The following is a 16,687-nucleotide window of genomic DNA, read 5'->3' on the forward strand; positions in this document are numbered from 1 at the left end:
AACATCTTAGTGGAGTCTACTTAAAACATCTTAGAAGCGAGAATATTGCTTTCCTCAGTTGATTTGTTTTATTTCTCCTATTGAGTAATAATGGTAATAATGGTAACCATCTACCTCATTCATCATTTTAATCCAAACAATTATTTTATCAAAGAGAATGGATGTTGCTGATTTTTGGTAAATCACCTCCATGATATTGATGTGGTTTCTTTGGATCCTGTTTTACAAAGATTTTTCTGTAAAGATAGGCTGCTAAATTTTATCCAATGCCTTTCCTGTGTCTACTTATATAATCACACTTTTTTTCCTCTACTAATTTGTTGATGTAGTGAGTTTTATAATACATGATCAGAGTGTTATTATTCTTTGCTTACATTGTTAGATTCTTTTCACTAATATTTAGAATTTTTGTGCCTGTGTTCAAAGGTGAGATTGGCCTATGGTTTTCTTTTTATTGCCTTCTTAGACCAGTAGGCATTGTAGTACAATATTGAGTAGGTTTGATGAAAGATTACATCCTTTCCTTGTTTTTAATCTTAGAGGGAAAACATGTAGTTTTTGACCATTGAGTATGATGTTAACTTGTAGATGCCATTTATTGGGTAATATTTTTGATCTATCGGGTTAAATAAAGCATAGTATTAAAATTAAACTCACCTGTTTCTTAAACTTTTTCTTAGTGTGGCTAATGAAAAACTTAAAATTATTTTTGACTTTTATTATGTTGGACATACTGCTCTAGAGCATATTTCCTAGTTTGTAATGAAGTATAAATATAATTTTTGTGGCATAGTAATAACTCTTAACCTCATTTTAAAAGTTCTTTCTTCACTAGGTTGGGGGGAAAAAAAAAAAAAAAACTTCACACTGCTTACCTTATGTTTCTATAGATAATTTAGACATGTTCTTCTTCACATTATTTATTAAAATGCTTAGCCAGAGGTAAGTACAGAATTATTTGTAGATTCATATCAGCCAAAATTCTCAGCATTCATTTATCCTCTGATGATTGCTGATGGATAAACCTTAGTTACTAAGTAGCATTATATAACAATATGATGAAAATAAATATATTATTACATTCAATTTGCCACCATGTTTTCTAAGATGTAAGTGAACTCATGACTGATTTTCACATTTTTTAATGACACCAAACTAACAAACAGTTTTCCCCTTCCCTTATATTCAGCCCTGTGTTTTTGCATAAAAAACATCGGGAAAAAATTATTAGAGGATATGAAACAAAATGGATTTACATAACCAAAGGATATGAAGATAAGCTCCTTAAGGATCTCTTTTTCAAACCTGAAACTAATATAAAAGGAAAGCTTGCATATTGGAAACATGTAAGTATAATTAGTGTATTATTTTTCTTTGAAATGTTTTTATTTAAGATATTAAAGTTTGCAATTTAGGTAGCACTATTATTTCTTCAGTCTATTAAATTTCCTTCATTATATTATTAATATCCTGCTTTATATTTTTTGATTGAAAAAAGTCACATAGTAATGTAATACAAATATATTTTTATGGTGCATTCATAGTATACACAACCATTTAATAATTTATGCTTTATATATATAATTTTTTCTTTCATTTTTACAAGTAGTAATAGTAATGTAAAAACCACTTCTCAGTGATTGAAAACATAAATATTTACTTTATTAAAGAGTGCTAACTCTGTATAATACAACATTCCTTCGTTGTTTTATGCTATATTATGAATTGCTTTGAGGACACAGTAGAAATAGAAAGAAATTTATTTATGTTGATTGAATGCCTACTATATCCCAGACACTGTGCTAGACATTTTGCAAGTGGTATGTAACTTATTCTCTGTAGCACCATAGATAGATATTTTTATCTCATTTTGAGCAATATGAAAACTAAGAGACATAGAGGTTAATTAACTTACCAAAAGCTACACAATTGATAGGTAGGATTGGACTCCAGGTCTTCTGACTTCAGAATTTGTGTTTTTTTATCTTTATAATTTTGTTTTGATTTGGACACTAATTAATGATAGAAGTGAATAGTTAGCATTATAGTAGTATTAACTGGAGTGAACATTATAATTTCTAAAGCACTTGGTTTGTGATAAGCTCCTTCATTTGTGGCTCTCTGCTTGAGTAGCCTGAGCTATAAATATTTCTATTACATTAGCATTGTTATAAGGGAATGCAAAAGGTCCAGACTGTCATTAGTTTTATTTCAATGCAAATGAAGACCTATGTTCCAGATATAGCATAGGAATGTCCTCAACTCCTTAAATCGTGTGAAAGTTATTCATTGAATAAAAACATAGGATACAAAAGGCAAATGTGTTCTACTCAAAACTTGTCCCTCATCAGCACTCAGTGCCAACAGTATTAATTTGCTCCAGATGATAGTGTGCATTATGAAATTATAAAGTTTATCTGAAGTATGTTTTGACCCTCTGTGTAGAATATAAAATCACTGGATTTCAGAGCATACCACCTGCTTTTCTATATGCTTTATACAGAGTATGATTTCAGAGTATGATTAGAGAGTATGATATCAGTATATTGATAACCAGTTTGTTGTGTAATTATAACTAATTTGAATATATTGACAACCAATGTATGTGCATGTAAATATATATTATGTATATATATTGTGTTGTGGCAAGCGAATATATATGTGCATGAAATCAAATAAAATACTCATTTTCCAAAGATTTTTTAGTATGTGTAAAGTTATATGAAATGTGCCATTGTTAGGGTTTTGCAAGTATTTTGAATATTATGAAGGTTTTTCCAGATAAATTTATCATAAAGAATGTTTGAAATCTCCCTTGTATTTTTAATAATTCTGCTAACTGTATCATTATTAATGTTACTTTTTAAGAACTATTTTTTCCTAGTTGATAAATATGTACATTGTCTTATGCATTTTTATCGTTTATAACCACCATTAATAGAATATTAATATAGAAGTTGTCTTCATCTCAATTTCTTAAAGTAATTACAATTATTTTAATTGTAAATTTTATTTTTGATGAATACTTTCTTTGTATAAAATTGTCCTTCAATCTTCTGCTGCCTTCATTTGTAGTTTCCTCTTCAGCTCACTTAGTTAATATATTGTTCTTTTATTATTATCTTTCATTATTATTCTTATTTTATTATTTATATGATAATTACGTATTATTATTTTATTCATTATGCATTATTTTTATTCACTTATTATTATTTTATCTTTTATTATTTTGAGTGGTAAAAATAATAAAAGAATAATATATCGACTAAGTGAGCTACCTGATTTCTTGTGCCTTGGAGTTTGGTTTGTAAGAAACTATAGTGATAATTGATAAATCTAAAGGAACAGTGAAAGGGTTAGGGAGTAGGGAAAGGGGTGGGGGTGAGAAAACATGGACATTTAATACTGAGAGTTCATAGAAAACAAGATAAAACAATAGCAACAACAAAACATGCCATGAGCAAAGCAATACAAAGGATTAGCCAAGAATAGAATTCAAGGTTCAGTAATTAGATGAAGTAATCAGTATCTGAATCTTCTCCTGTTTGGGGATAAAATGTGCTTGATCTAAAGGATTTAACATTTCCCCGTAACTATGGAACCTAAAGTGAGAAGAGCCAGAGGAGTAAGTTCAAGCTACATTCACTTAGGAAATACCATGATGCAAAACTAGAGGTTCAAATAAACATCCAGTGTTTATAGGGCAATAACTAACTGTAAATGAGATACAGAACCAGAAGTCAGAAAACATGAAGAATGAATTTGACAAAAGCAGTTGGGTCAGAATAGAAGAAATGGAGGATGTGGAACACTTACTAGGGACATTATTTTTCCATGGCTTACAGATACGAAAGCATGGTTGTGACTTGTACAGATGAGGCTGGCATAAATACAGAACTGTGAGAGTTCAGTTAGATCCAATTGTAGGAAAACTTGTATACTATTATGATAGATTTTAGGAAAATCAGAATACTAATATGAAAAAGTTTGCTAGGATGCCTAAAGATATTTAAAATCGGCTTTGGTATCGTTGATCCTTTCCCTTGGAGGTTACTGCTGTTCTAAGCAAAATATATGTTCAGGGAGTAACAGCAAACACACCAAAACCCCACAGGGGCTTTGACTTCAAATTCCTTATAAACTTATAGTAAGTAACCTAGACTGAACTGTGCTGTAATTCCTTTATTACCTATACTTTGTTGGCATAAATAGTCTTCTTTCATCTACTTCCTATATTTCAAACATGAATTTTAGAAGGAATACATTGTGAGAGATAGTCACAGCCATGGGAGCCAAAAGGAAAGAGATGGGGGCATTTCCCAAAATATTTATGTCAGAGGTAGCCTACCTCCCCTCCTTTCCTCCCCCAGCCATCCCCACTCCCTGCCGCATACATCTGAAGCATCCTTGTGCTGATTTAGTTCCTATGTTGTAAGGAAGGAGAGAAAGCATCTGTGAAGTAAGAAAGTGATGGCCAGAAACCTTTACTGCTTCAACCATGTGGAAAGAAAAGAATCAGTCTATACGTTGTGAATTTCTATCTTTTTTGACAGTCCACTTCCTAGAATAATGATCTAATCTTTTTCTTAGAACTTGAGCAATACCCTTTCTCCTTGAGGCATGAAAATTGGAATTTCACACCCTCTGTCTTAATCTTCTGGAGAGGGTGCCTGATTCTCCCTGGTTATCAACAAAGGAGGAAACCTTTCTATAGGGTAACCATATACAACCTTTCTGAAAGGGATCTCTTACTCAGAACCACTTCTAATGTACTGAATGTTCACATCTTGTACTCTGTGGCTTTGTATACCTCCAGAAAACACCTGACATAAAATAACCTGGCTTTCAGCTATACTAAAGTAGGATTTGTTTTATAATGCTGATTTACTTGAATTCTAGAATATTTTTATTGATTTTTGCTTTGCTTCCAAAGAGTAATTTTTCCCATAAATGGGACTCGTGGAACTATATATATGCTATGTTGAGTGCCATTTTGTAAGATCAAATAAAATTAAATGTTCTCATATACAATTCTCCCTGTGAACCCTTTCCATTAATTATTATTAGATGTATTATTCTAAAGGTTTAAATATATATTTTTAAATCTGATGAGCTGTTTGTATTTAAATCTATTATAATTTTAATAAGGGCTCAAAAATATAAACAAAATAACTTTTTAATTATACCACATAGGCCAGCCATGGTGGCTCATGTCTGTAATCTCAGCACTTAGGAGGCCAAGGCAGATAGATTAATTGAGGCCAGGAGTTCAAGACCAGCCTGGTCATACACACACACACACACACACACACACACCCCCATATAGATGTGCAAAAATACATTAAGGTATAGTCAGCAAGATATTAATAGTGTTCATAGTTAATACAATTTTAGATAATTACTACTTTCTTTCTAAAGGTTTACACATTCTTTTTAAAAATTCAAATATGTTTTATTTACAAAATAAAAATGTTTTTATTGTGAACAAAAAAATTACTTACTTTTTTGACAACGTAATAGAAATATTGCCTTCAGGTACCTCTGTTTTATATTTTATGCCACGTCATCAGTTCTCTTCTTTTTAATTCATAAACTTCATTTGTTAAAGCAGTATTAGTTTCATAACAAAGTTGAGAGGGAAGTACAGAGAGTTTCCCTATACCCCAAAATTGACATCCTACACCACAGTGGTAAATTTATTAAATAGATGGACCCATATTGACACATCATTATCACAGGAAGTCCATAGTTTCCATTGCGGTTCAGTGTTGGTGTTGTACACTTTATAGGTTTTGACAAATGTATAATTGTATGTGTTCACTATTGTAGTATAACAGAATTGTTTCACTGTCCTAAAAGTTCTTTGTACTCTGCCTATCCTTCTTATCTTACCCCTGGCAACCTCTGATCCTTTCACTGTCTCCACAGTTTTGCCTTTTCTGAAATGTCATATAGTTGAAATCATACAGTATGTAACCTTTTCATATTGGCTTCTTTCACTTGGTAATACGTGTTTAAGTCTCCTTTATGCCTTTGCATGTGGCTTTGAGCACACGTTTTATTTTTAGCACTGAATAATATTCCATTGTATGAAAGATCATCCATTCACCTGTTGAAGGACATCTTGTTTGCTTGCAAGTTTTGGCAATTATGAATAAAGCTGCTACAAATATTGTACGCAGATGTTTTAGTGTGGGCATGTTTTTAATTCATTTTGGTAAATATCAAGGAATACAATTGCTGGACTGTCTGACAAGAATGTCATACAAACAGCTGTACCATTTTGCATTCCCATCAGCAATGAATAAGAGTTCCTGTTGCTCCACAAGGCCTCATCAGCTTTTGGTATCGTCAGTGTTTTGGATTTTGGTCATATTAATAGGTAGGTAGTGGTACCTCGTTTTTGCTTTAATTTATATTTCCCTTAATTGCATATGATGTTGAGCATTTCATATGCTTACTTGCCATCTATGTATATTCTTTGGTGAGGTGTAATTTTCTTTTTACTATTAGAAAAATGAGATACTTTGTCATCTGTCCTATATAGGAAAGGAAAGAGAAGAATTCACCTTACTCAGGACTACTGCATTGCAAAGCATAGAAGTGCATTTATGTCAGTCTATGTAGCTGGCTTTCACTAGAGTGATGCAGAACACAGATGGCAAGTCAGGGTGAGGTTGCTGTAATTTTATACATCAAGAACTAGTCTTATTTGATTGCTTTTAATATTTTACGTCTACTTTAAATTCAGGTAAATATGGAGGGGGAAGAACAGAGGGAGAATAATTAGTTCCATAATATTACAAGCCAAAATATTGAATCTACTGCTCATCTTCTTTTTTATCTTGTTCAACAGAAAATGATGCTAAGAAAACAGTGAAGGAGTTGATTCTCTATGAGATTTAGGAAATGTGGAACTGGTCACCCTCTTTTATAATATGGAATGTTAAAAAAAGTATGTTTAAGTATTTTTATTTTGGGGGTCAATTTATGTCATTGTTTTGTGGAATAGTGTGTTTCCTTATGCTGGAAAGTAAAAGTTTATTATTATTCAGCTTCTGGGATTTGTTCTAGCTTAACTAATGCTAAGAAATGAGCTTCGTAATGACATTCTTACATCTACTCTAAAAATTGACCTTTGTTATTGTATAGCTCTCATTTTAGGGTTCCACCAGTAATGCAATTTATTTTAAATGGGTATTTACTGAATATTTACAATGTTCCAAGCACTGTAGTAAAGCATAAGGCCTAAAAACTTGCAATCAAGCAAGTTCTATGCTGGAAATTATAGGGGATGGGGAAGAGCTAGAGAAATCTCACTGTTCAGAGGTTGATTTTGTAAAGAATGGAAATGAGAGAAATACACACATTGAAGTACAGTTTAGTCAGTCACCTGCAACTAAGGGGTCTCATATAAGAAGTTGGAGTTGTCCTGAGTATTAGGAATTCTGAGAAGTGGTGATTTTTAGTGTCTACTTAGGTAGATGTATAAGATATTTATCAGAAGAATCTATGGGGAAGATACTAGAGCTACTAGAGGCTAAAGATAATTTTAGACCATCCTTTAAAGGTCCAAGGAAGCAATATTGATGGCTTAGAAGGGAGGCTATAGCCCTTTCTGGAGAAACCCAACTTTGACACCATTTATTATACCTAGCTCCATATATGTGGATAAGAAAGGTTTTAAACCAAGTAATTGCAGAATTGGTTTTGAAAAGCAGCAAGTGGATGCTAGATTAATACATAATCTGAGGTAGAAAGATGTGCGAATTGCCAAGGTCAACAGAGAAATCGCTGGAGAAATGAGAGAGTTGAATAGAGGGTTTATCTAATGCCACAATACATCCTAAGAAAGGGAAAGAGTAAGAGAAAGGAACTAGGAAGTGTTCATGTCTTTGAGATCTCAATCTCAATTCTTTTGGATAAGTAACCAGAAGTGGAATTGCTGAATCATATCATAGTTCTAATTTTAATTCTTTGAAGAACTTCCATCCTCCTTTTTATGGCTGCTACATCATTTTGCTTTTTCAAAAACAGTGCAAAGGAGTTTCAGCTTTTTCATATTCTTACCAACACTTGTCTTTTACTATTTTTTTTTATAATAGCCATCTTAACAGGTATGAGGTAATATCTTATTGCAGTTTTGATTTGCATTTTCCTGATGATTAGTTTAATTGGACATTTTTTATATACTTTTGAGACATTTCTGTGCCTTCTTTGAAGGAATCTTTATTCAAGTTCTTAGGTGATTTTTAAATCAGTTCTTAATGAAAATATTCAACATTATACCTTTATTTATCTCTCAGTGCAGACAATACTGTATCAAATAATTTTGAGAGCAATAGTTTGATTTTATTATTTTCTAAATATTATTTTCCCTCTTGATCTGAGATAAAACTATGGAGATTTTTTTTTCTCATCTACTTTGTCCTCCTGATAGTCATCATATGCATTCTCTTACAACCTTGAGAATTTTCATGCCTTTTGACTGGCTTTCCTATAATTGGTCCAGTTTCATAAGATTTATCTTTATAGTTATTCTGTATAATAGTAGTTCTCAAAGTGTAGTTCAGGGACCACCTTAGGTTCCTGAAATCTTTTTAAAGGATCCACCATACCAATATAGCTTTTATGATAATACTAAAACAGTGTTTTCCTTTTTGACTCTCATTCTGTCATTACTGTATCATGGAGTTTTTCCAGAGCCTGCATGACATGATACAATAAGAGATTTAATATATAAAAAGATATGAAAATCTGGGTTATCTATTAAGCCAGATACTACATCTATTCTTAAAAATATAGACCAGTCCCACTCTTAACAGTGATATTTTGTAATATAGTTTGGTTTTATAATGTATAATTTCATGAAAATAAAATGGATTTCTTATTGTTATTTTACATAAATACGTACTTTAAACATTTTACACTTTGAATTTCTAATATGGTAAATATTGAAAGAATATAATACACATAAACAAAATATTTTTAGGGATCTCATAATTTTGAAGCAAATAAAGGAATTCTGTGACCAAAAAGTTTGAGAACCTCTGCTAAACATCTCCATCAGATATAATTTTTATCATTTCTTTTAAATATAACTATATTATGATAAAGTAACACTTAGATTAGGAATGTTTGTCAACTTAAAAGTTGACAGTAATAACCTAAATGTATTTTTACATTTTTTATTTGCTGTGCTCCCATGTGACCATGGTGTAGTTATATATGACTATGAATTTAGAGTACAAAAGTACCCAATATTGAATATGCTGTCTACATAAAAAAGCATTCTTACTCATTAGCTAGAATTCCTGTGCATAATGTAAGTTGCTTCTGAGATTTATTTAGGCATAATATATTTAATAAGTTTCCTTCCCAGTATCTTAGTTATAATAGTTCACAACACATATACCTTTAAATAACTTCACTAATGTTACATTTTTAAAGACAAAATTTTGTCATACATGTCATGGATATGTATGTAGAGACATGAGTAAAAATTTACATGAACAGTTCTATGAGAGAAATAATGAAGGAAGAAAATGCAGTAGTTAGAATTGGGAGTAATCATCCCTAATAGTGACTTAAACAAAACAACTTTTCTCTCACATAAAAATCAAGATATAGATGGTGCATTGCTGGTATAACAACTCTGCATCATAATGTTCTCAGAGTTCTTCACTCCTTTTATCCTGTTACTCCACTATACAAGGCCTCTATTTTGCAGGTCGTCTCGTGGTCCACAGTAGTTTCACCAGATCCACTCATTATGCTTTCATTCTAACCAGCCAGAAAGAAGAGGAAATGAAGAAGAGGGCATAATGATTGTGTTTACTTTTGGAAAGTTCCTAGGAGCTTCCATGCAACACTCTGCTTGTATCTCGTAGGCCACAAATTGGGCATACGGCTACAAGAAGCTAAGAAATATAGTCTCATTCAGACCATCCAAATGCCCAGCTAAAACATGGGTTTCTTTTATTGTAGAATAAGATTGGAATGACTATTGAAGGACAATTTCAAACATTTGCATGTACCCTTTCCAAAACAGAACACGAAGCCTCTACCAAAGGAAGCAAACCTAAAAGCTTATGTCACTATAATAGCAAAAATTCCATCATTTCTCGTGGCAGTAAGTGATGTTTGCTCTCTAATATCTATCATATCTCTCTTCCTCTATAATAGCATCCCCAAATTTTAGCTGTCTGGATTAATTTGCATTTTATAGCTTCTCTAGCAATTAAGTATCACCATGTATATTAGTTTTCTATTACTACAAATTTGGTGGCTTAAAACAAGATACATTTATTCCTTTATAGTTCTAGAAGACTAAAATTGGCTTTACTTGGCTAAATCAAAGTGTTTACATGGCTGATGTTTTTCGAAGTCTCCAGGGCGGAATCTGTTTTCTTGCCTAGTCTAGTTTCTGGAAGCTGCGTATATTCTGTGGCTTATATTCCCTACCTCACATCACCCTAACCTCTTGCTTCTGTCATTTCATCTCTTACATCCTCTCTAATGTCCTGCCTCCCTCTTATAAAGACGCTTATTATTTTATCAGGCACACCACAATAATCAACTCATCTCAACATCCTTAATCACACCTGCAAAGATCTTTTTGCCTACAAAGTGTCATGAGTTGAATGTGTCCCTTCAAAATTCATATGTTGAAATTCTAATCTCGTGTGGCTATATTTGGAGATAGGGACTCTAAAGAATTACGGTTAAATGAGGTCATAAGGATGGGGCCCTGATCTGATAGGATTAAGAATCTCCTCTTCCCCTTACCCTATGTGCACACACTGAGGAAAGACTATATCAAGACATAGGGAGAAGACTGTCATCTGCAAGCCAGTAACAGCCCTCATCAGAAGCTGAATCAGCTGGAACCTTTACCTTGGACTTCCAACTTTCAGACCTGTGAGAAAAAAAAAAAAAAAAAAAAAAAGACTATGTTTTAAACCATTCAGTCTATGGTATTTTATGGAAGCCCTACCCAACTAATATATAAGGTGACATTCACAGGGTTCAGGGGATTAGGACATAGATGATTTGGCAGCCCTATTCAGCTCACCATACCATGTCATGAATGGAAGTATTTGGCAGATTCTGAAAAATGTCCCCAAAAGACAGTTGGCAATGGATTTTGTCTCTTCTTTCTGCTTTCCTTCATCCTGTGGCTTGGAACTTCATTTTAGACCATGGGAATGAAAGTCACATATGAGTGGAAACCTGGAAGTATCCTGGATTACAGAAAATTGCAGAGTTTTCATATGAGTCCTCGTCTTCTTACATTCAGATATTCATGTGAGATGGAAGTACTCCTATATTGAATAAGTCACTACCTGCAGCTAAACTTAATTCCAATTGTTATACTGGTAGATGTCCAGTCTGCTTCACTAAGACAAGATATAACAACTCATAGTCTAGCAACCTATAGCTAAAATATAAAGTATTCACCTTCTACATACCAAGCATATAAAGTCGCATAGAAACAGCATATTTATAATAAAACTCTAATTTGGAAAAGGGAATCACAGTTGTTTGTGCCCCCATAGCAGTTACCAAATCGGTCTGATAGGAATAGTAACCACTTTCTTCTCTTGAAATAAACACATCTGGAAAATCTCCTATATTTTCCCTGTGAAAACATCTTACCTGTTTATTCATATTTATGGCAACATCAGAAGTAGGTATTAGAGAATTTTTTCCTCCTGAGTGTTGGAGTTTCATAGTCTTAATAGATTTAGGGGCCTGTGGGTTGCTATAGAGATTGAAAAACCACAAGTATTTTTAGGACAGACTTTATTTTTTTTTGGTAATCCATTTCCTTCAAAAACTTTGTATGCTTCTGATTTATTTGGTGTCAGTAGTTTCTGTGGTAAGTAGAAAGTAAGCAGAAAGATCTTGTTTAGACATTGTTTATAATCCTGAAGCTTCTGGTCTTTCACTTACTGATTTTTTTCTCTACTCATTTTCCTGTCTTCCAAATTTTTTCTCTACTCATTTTCCTGTCTTCCAAATTAACGATAGCGACTATAGGCGAACTTTCTGAAACAATGGGTGTTGGAGGGAAGACAAAATTCTTAATCTCATCTTTCCTGCAGACATTTACACCTTTGTGTGTAAGTCTTAGTTCTACTTTGAAGTCCCCTATTGTAACCGCTTCAATTTGAGGAACAGAGAGGTTGTTTTTTTCATCTATACAAGGCCCTGAATCACTAGAATCTCAGTAAGCTTAACCTGCAGACTGCAAAGAGTACCTGCCTTATCAAAATTTTTATTCTGTTTCCATCTCTTATTTCAGGCTGGCTGGATATAACACAGATTTTTTTCTCTCAAAAGACTTACATAAAAGGTACTAGTAACATCGAACACAGTCAAATATGGTATTTGTTTGACAATTTCTGTAACAGAACGCACTCAGTTAGCATGTAGCCTGCTTTCCAAAGTGAAAATGTTTTGAAGCCATAAAAACAAGGGCCACCAGCTCTTCAGCCTGTAATATCTTGAGTCCTTACCCAATCTCCTTTAATAAGGTAGTGTCAGATGTTTCACATTTCTTTTATCTGTACTATCCCACTTCCAACTACATATTGCTATCAGTTTAAATTAGATTCAGCTATGTGTAATAAAGATCTAAAATGATACTAATATGTTTGTTCACCTCTCATGTAAAACTCCAAAGGTATACAGTCTAGGACTGATATTATGGAACTATTTCACTCAGTACTTAGTGACTGGCTCTTTTTGTCTCCTGCTTTTCTGCACATGACCTCCAGTCAAATGGTACCTCATGACCCAAAATGACTGCACTTACTCCACCCATCACATGCACACTCCAGCCATCAAGAAAGAGGAAGAGATAGAAAATAAAGGTGTGAGGGAACTTATAACTGTGTTTTAAGTAAGGTTTCTAAATGATGCCACACAATATATCTTTAGCCAGATTTTGGTTGTATCATTACATTCAGCTGCAGGGAAGGCTGAAATATGTAGGCATTATCTTAAGCAGAAATGTGCCCATGCAAAAGTCAGAGATTCTGTTATGAAAATGAAGGAAAACCAATATTGAAGGAAAAATATAAATCTTTGCTGCAGAGTAGCTGTGGAAAGCAATTGTCAAAGCAAATAGGAAATAATCAAGAAGTAAAGAAAGTATTTAATGGAAATACAATGTTATAATAAAATATTATAAAATAAAATAGATACTTTCAACTTGAATTATTAAGACATTTATTTACCTGAGACACTTAAAGCAAAGTTAGGTTGCACTGATGTCAAAGATCTTGCAATAGGATGTTTGTTACTTTTTACTAGTAAACTTGTATTCTCTATGGTTCTTCTTTTCTATTCTGTGAATTTCACTTTTTTTTCCTCCTTGATGCTTTCTGAAACTTTTTTCACTACTCTTCCAGTTCACTAATTTTCTTGTTAGCTATGTTTAATCAGTAAATTATAATTTTTTGTTCTTTTCCTGCAGGTATATCAAAATTGCTCATTCTTTATTGAAAAATAGTAGTCAGAGTAACTCTATAGTCTTTTGTCTGTTCATGTTCATTTGATACCTCAGTGTATCTTGTGTACTGTGTCTTGTGTACTGTTCATTGTATTTGAAATATCAGTTGTGAAAATTTTGGGCCTTAGAATGAAAGTACTTTCCTCCAGATATTGTTTCCATTTTCTACCACTAGAAACAGAATCGCCACCAATATTTGACCACGTTCCAATTTAAACCTTGAGATTTTATGGATTATTCAGATATCATTTTAATTTAGAGTCTGTTTTATTACATGTTTACTTGTATCATGCTGTAGCTGTGTGAGTTTCCAACTCACTATGAACAGGATCTTCTACTTTGGTGAACATAGGATTGGATTTTTGATTCCTAATTTCCTTGAGCCACCAAAGTTATAGTTTAGTTTCTTCCTGAACTTCAAATATTATCAGAACAAAAGCATCTTTGAGGACTTACTGGGGGATCTTGCCTTCTCTTAAATTTTGACCTGATAAGTCCTAGCTTTCTTGATAGCTCTTTCCTAATTTTCAAAAGGCTTTAAAATTTCTTTTATTTTAATTTATGTATTTACTTATTCTTTTTGAGATAGTGTCTCACTCTGTTGCCCAGGCTGGAGTGAAGTAGCACATTCATGACTCACTCCAGTCTTGACCTCCTGGACTCAAGCAGTCCTTCCACTTCAACCTCTCTAGTAGCTGGGAATACAGGCACACACCCCCACACCCAGCTAAGTTTTATTTTATTATTATTATAAATTTTTTTTTTTTTTTTTAGAGACAAGGTTGTTGCCCAGGCTGGTCTTGAAATTCTAGGCTCAAGCAGTCCTCCTACATTGGCCTTTCAAAGTGCTGGAATTACAGATGTGAGCCACCATGCCTGGCCTAAATAAATCTTTCATAGGGCTTTTTGAAACTTGAGAATTAGTCCGAATTTAATCCAATTTAAACCAATCCTGGTTATGGATGTCTCTGCTCTCCAAATTTTATTTCCATTACTAAGTATTTCTGGTGCAATCTTCTTTTGAACTGATAATCATTCTCTCATTTTAGCTGTATTTTAAATACTAAATCTGATGCACTTTGTGTTGATTTTATAATTTATTTTTAAGTTTTAAAGTTCCCTGATTTTATAATTTATTTTTGTTTTAAAGTTCTCTCATAGTTTTCTTATCTTCCTAGCACTTCCATGAACAGTATATGTTGTACATTACTTCCTAGAATTTGAGGGAATATAAGCCTAATAATTGTCAAGATGTTTTCTTTCTACAGGCAAATTCTAAAAGCATTTATATCATTAAAAATAAAAAACAAAAAAACTGTGTTGTAGGTTTTTTCTTCTATTCTGACTAGTCCATCTTGAATCCTGATTTATTGTAATTCTGTAGATGCCACCAAATAATTTATATTTAGATCCCCAAAGAGAGAAAATGCATAAGATCCTATTACGAAGTTTAAATGAAAGTTCTGGAAGTGCTATAGCTAGTAATTAATGATAAACATGTTATTTTCTGCATTTTAGTTATTTTGAGCTTCAGTTTTATCAAACAGTATAAACAGTAAAATTTATATTTACTTGGCTACTTTTTACATTCTTGAGTTACCATTAGAAATAATAAAAAGTGTTATAGTTTTTGAAAATGTGAATCGTAAATTGCCTGAAAAATTTTAATAATTTTCTCACGTCTCTTGCTATTATGTTAATTATTTTTAGTATCTCACATTTTTGACATTTTGTTACAATTTTGACAAACACTACTGAAGCTATATTGCCAACTTTACAATTTATAACAACACCTTTACTGAGATATAATTAACATACCATAAAATAAAACATTTTTAAGTGTTCACTCCAGTGGTTTTTAGTATATTCACAAGTTTGTTAAACTATCATCACTAATTAAATAAAATTTTCATTACTCCCCAAAAGAAATCCCATACCCATTAGAAATTCTCCCTACAGCTCCTGGGAACATTAACCTATTTTCTGTCTCTGGGAATTTGTCTATTCTTGGCATTTAATATAAGTGGAATCATGCATATCTGTTATTTTATGTCCAGCTGCTTTCACTGAGTATAATGTTTTCAAGAGTCATCCATGTTGAAACACTTTTTTTTTGCTGCCCAAATCTCATGTCAACCATGTTGTAACATTTATCAATAATTCGTTTATTTTTATGGCCAAATAATATTCCATTTTATGGATATGCCACATTTTGTTTTTCCATTCATTCGTTGAGTTCCTTCTAATTCACGGATATTTTTAATAATGCTACTCTAAACATCCATGTACAAATTTCTGAATGAATATATGCTTTTAGTTTTCTTGGGTATACACCTAACAGTGAAATTACTGGATGATATGGTAGTTCTACACTTGACTTTTTGAGAAATTGCCCAACAGTTTTCCATAGCAGTTGTATCATTTTACATTCACATGATAAATGCATGAGAGTTATAATTTCTCCAAAACCTTATCGATACTTGTTATTTTATGTCTTTATGATTATAACTGTTTGCTGGATACAAAGTAATCTCATGGTGGTTTTAATTTGCATTCCCCTAGTAATTGATGATGCCAGCATCTTTTTGTGTATTTATTGTCCCTTTGTATATCTTCTATGGAGAACTATTTAAATCCTTTGATCATTTTATAATAGGTTATCTTTTTATTATTGAGTTGTAAGAATTCTTTACATATTCTTGATACAAATCTTTTATCACATATATAATTTGTAAGTTATTTTCTCATTATGTGGGTTGTCTTTTCACTTTCTCAATGGTTTTCTTTAAATCCCAGATGCTTTTAATTTTGGTAAACTTCCATTTATATTTTTTTGTTGTTGCCTTTATTTTTTGTGTCATATCTAAGAAACCATTCTTTCAGTTGAGATCTCAAAGATTTTTTTTCTATGTTTTCTGCTAAGAGTTTATAGTATTAGCTCTTATATTTAGACCTATAATCTATCATGAGCTAATTTTCATATGGTGTAAGGTTAAAGTTTGACTTTGTTATCTTACATGTAGATATCCAGTTGTCCCAGTATCATTTGTTGAGAAAAATTTCTTATCTCTATTGAATCATCTTGGTCTTGTCAAAATTCAATTGATTGTATTCAAGGATTTATTCCTGGATTCTAAGTTCTATTTTATTGATATGTATGTCTGTATA

At 32.3% G+C, this 16,687-nt stretch overlaps 1 protein-coding gene across 1 annotated transcript in view; it reads left to right on the forward strand.

Moving 5' to 3' along the window:
* Positions 1–16,687, forward strand: part of LRRIQ3 (leucine rich repeats and IQ motif containing 3) — a 167,523-nt gene that overhangs the window by 79,604 nt on the left and 71,232 nt on the right. Inside the window, exon 5 of the mRNA XM_007978288.3 lies at positions 1,190–1,346. Within this exon, the coding sequence (XP_007976479.3) occupies positions 1,190–1,346 (157 nt within the window). The remainder of the gene's footprint in view (positions 1–1,189; positions 1,347–16,687) is intronic.

This window comes from Chlorocebus sabaeus, chromosome 20, assembly GCF_047675955.1.
Source record: "Chlorocebus sabaeus isolate Y175 chromosome 20, mChlSab1.0.hap1, whole genome shotgun sequence".
Taxonomy (NCBI): Eukaryota; Metazoa; Chordata; class Mammalia; order Primates; family Cercopithecidae; genus Chlorocebus; species Chlorocebus sabaeus.